General features: G+C 39.1%; 1 protein-coding gene across 1 annotated transcript in view; it reads right to left on the bottom strand.

Annotated features, from left to right (window-relative positions):
* LOC102858770 (tyrosine-protein kinase transmembrane receptor ROR2-like) overlaps window positions 1-3538 on the bottom strand; it is a 105068-nt gene that overhangs the window by 43675 nt on the left and 57855 nt on the right. Inside the window, exon 6 of the mRNA XM_006903311.1 lies at window positions 1022-1084. Coding sequence (XP_006903373.1) covers window positions 1022-1084 — 63 coding nt within the window. The remainder of the gene's footprint in view (window positions 1-1021; window positions 1085-3538) is intronic.

Raw genomic sequence — 3538 nt, 5'->3', positions numbered from 1 at the left:
TCTTTTTAAATTTTTATTAATTTCAATGAATGTTTACGGAGACTTAGGGTTTCCAGTCATTCATTGTTGCACCTTTCTCCCCACCCACACCCACCTCCCAAATTCACTCTTCTACCTGAAAAGAAAAAAAAAATATCATTCATTGTTATGCAGTTATTAAGTCCACTCCACTATGCAGCCTTCAATCTGGACTGCTGTAGTGACAAGAATACACATTTTTACATCCCTTTTAAACAACATGAGTTCTCTCCCTCATCTGTTCAATGCAATATACATCATTCATCCCCTCCTTTTCTGTCTTCATTCAACCCTGACGTCAGTCCCATTTTACAACAGTGGCCCTATGCAGTAATTGTCCTTTTGGGACTGAGATATTTCACTCAGAATAATGTCCTCCAGGGTCACCCATTTTGCTAATATTTCATGAGTTCCTTGTTTTTCAATGCTGTATAGTATTCCATTGTGTGCACATACCAGAACTTCTCTATCCATTGGTTTGTTGATGGGCACTTGGGTTGTTTCCAGCTCTTTGCTATTGTGAACAAAGCCACCATAAACATGGGTGTACATATATCTGCTTGGATGACAGTTATGGTCTCTTTGGGGTATATTCCCAGTAGTGGAATTGCTGGGACAAATGGTATTTCTATTTACAACTTTTTGAGATAGCGCCATACTGCCTTCCATACTGTTTGCACCAATTTACATTCCCACCAACAGTGAATAGGGGTCTCAGTTTCTCCACAAACTCGCTAGCATTTTATGTTTGCTGTTCTGTTAAATTTTGCTATTATGACTGGGGTGAGATGATATCTCATAGTAGTTTTGATTTGCATCTCTCTTAAAACTAGAGATTTTGAACATTTCTTCATGTACTTGTTGGCCATCTGAATGTCTTTGGTGAACTGTCTGTTCATATCCTGTGCCCATGTTTTAATTGGATTATTTACCTTTATCTTCTTGTGGTGCTTGAGCACTTTATAAATTCTATATGTAAGTCCCTTATCTGACATGTCATTACCAAATATTTCCCTCCAATCTTTGGCTTCTCTTTTAACCCTGTTGAAGTTTTTGGATGTGCATAGGGATTTGATTCTTAGAAGGTCCCATTTATCTATTTTATCTTCTCCGGGTTGTAGATTTTCTAGGATGCTTAGAAGAGTGTTTACGTCGTGGATTAGGACATCTAGAGTTCTTCCAAGCTTTTCTTTAATGAAGTTTATAGTCCTTGGTCTTAGCCCTAGGCCCATAATCCGCTTTGAATTGTTTTTTGTGTATGGGGTGAGGTGTGTATCTTGCTTGAGTTTTCTGCAGATAGTTTCCAATTTTGCCAGCACCATTTGTTAAAAAGTCTATCATTTCCCCAATTAACTAATTTCATCTCCTTGTCAAAAATCAGTTGACCATAGGTAGATGGGCTAATTTCCAGGTTCTCAATTCTATTCCGCTGTCTACCATGTGTCTACCATTGTACCAGTACCATGCTTTATTGACCACCACGGCAATGTAGTAGGATTTGAATTCAGGGAGGGAGATGCCTCCTATCCTGTTTCTCTCTCTCTCTCTTTTTTTTTTTAGCAACATCAGCTACGTTTTAATGTGGTTTAGGGCCATTAGCCCCTTCTGTTTCTCTTTTTAAGGAGTGCTTTGCTTATTCTGGGCTTCTTTCCATTCCAAATGAAACTGGAGATTGCCTTTTCCATCTTATTGAAGGAAGGAATTGGGATTGCACTGAATGTGTAAGTAGTATTGTCATTTTCACAATATTGAGTCTTCCTATCCATAAGGAAGCAATATTCTTCCACGTCTCCAGTTCTCTTTTTGTTTCTTGTAATAGTGTTTTGTAATTTTCTTTGAACAGATTCTTTGTGCTTCTGGTTAGGTTTACTCCTAAATATTTAATCTTGTGATTAGCTATTGTGAAGAGTATTGTTTTTCTCAGCTCCAGTTCTATATTCTTTTTGTCACTGTAGAGAAATCCAATTAATTTTTCTATGTTGATCTTGTATCTTGCCACTTTGCTGAATTAGTCACTAGGTCCAATAGTTTTCTTGCTGAGTCTTTAGGGTTTTCTGAGTAAACTATCATATCATCTTCACAGAGAAATAATTTTTCCTCCTCTGCCAATCTGGATACCACTTATTTCCTTATCTTGCATTAATGCAATTGCTAAGACTTCCAATACAATATTGAATAGGAGAGGTGATAGTGAGCATCCTTGCCTACTTCCTGTTCTCTGAATATTGAGAACAGTGTTGGCTCTCACGTTTGATAAATATTCTTTTTACTATGTTGAAGAAATTCCTCTCTAATCTCATTTTGTTGAGTGTTTTAATCAGGAAATTGTGTTGGATTTTGTCAAAGGCCTTTTCTGCATGAATTGATAGATCATGTGGTTCTTGTTCTTTGCTTTGTTAATGTGATGAATTACATTGATTGTTTTTCTTGTGTTGAACCATCCTTGCATACCTGATAAAAATCCCACTTGGCCATGTTGTTGTTGTTATGTGCCATCGAGTCACTTGCGACTCATAGCGACCCTATGTACAAGAGCCCTAAAATCTTTCTATCCTGTGCCAACCTCGCCATCTCAAACATACTCATTCCCACCACTCTACTCACACAATTGATCCATCTCTCGTGCATCGTCCCTCAACTCTCCCAAACATGATGTCCCTCTTCAAGGATTAGTCCCTCCTTGCAACATGCCCAAAGTATGTCAGACGAAGCTTCAGAATTCTTGACTCTAAGGAGCATTCCGGCTTTACCCTCCCCAGGACAAACCTGTTTGTTCTCCTAGCAGTCAGTGGTATATTCAACACTCTTCTCCAGCACCACAGCTCAAAGGCATCAATTCTCTTTCTATCATCCCTATTCATTATCCAACTCTCTGATGCATAGTACATAACTGCAAAGACTATAGCCTGGATTAGGCGCACCTTAGTCTCCAGCCTGATGTTATTGCTCTTCAGTACTCTTGAGAGGTCCCTCACTGCTGACTCTCCCAATACAATTCATCTCCTGAATTCCTGACTGCTATTACCAAGAGTGTTGACTGTGGAACCAAGTATACTAAAACTCTTAACTATCTCAATCTCTTAACCATCCATACTGATGCTGCCAATTGGCCCAGTGGTGAGAATCTTTGTCTTCTTGATGTTGCCCTTCAATCCATATTGAAGACTGCAGTACTTGACCTTCTGCAGCAAGGTCCTCCTCATTTTCAGCAAGCAGGATTGTGTCATCCACACAACACAGGTTGTTGATGATTCTTTCTCCAATCCTCATGCCACATTCCTCCTTGTACAGCCCACTGTCTCGGATGATCTGTTCTGCATACAGATTGAAAAAGTATGGAAACAGAATATATCCAATATATCCCTGATGGATCCACTTCTTGATTTTGAACCACCCAGTGTCTCCCTGCTCTGTTCTGATGACTGCTTCTTGGTCCAAGTATAGGTTTCACATTAGCACAATCAAATGTTCTGTGATTCCCATTCTTCTCAGAGTCAGCCATAGTTTGTTGTGATCCACA

Source organism: Elephantulus edwardii, unplaced genomic scaffold, assembly GCF_000299155.1.
Source record: "Elephantulus edwardii isolate Elephantulus edwardi_28Jun2011 unplaced genomic scaffold, EleEdw1.0 scaffold00560, whole genome shotgun sequence".
Taxonomy (NCBI): domain Eukaryota; kingdom Metazoa; phylum Chordata; class Mammalia; order Macroscelidea; family Macroscelididae; genus Elephantulus; species Elephantulus edwardii.
Note: the sequence above shows the minus strand (reverse complement) of the source record. Positions and strands in the feature narration are given on the sequence as shown.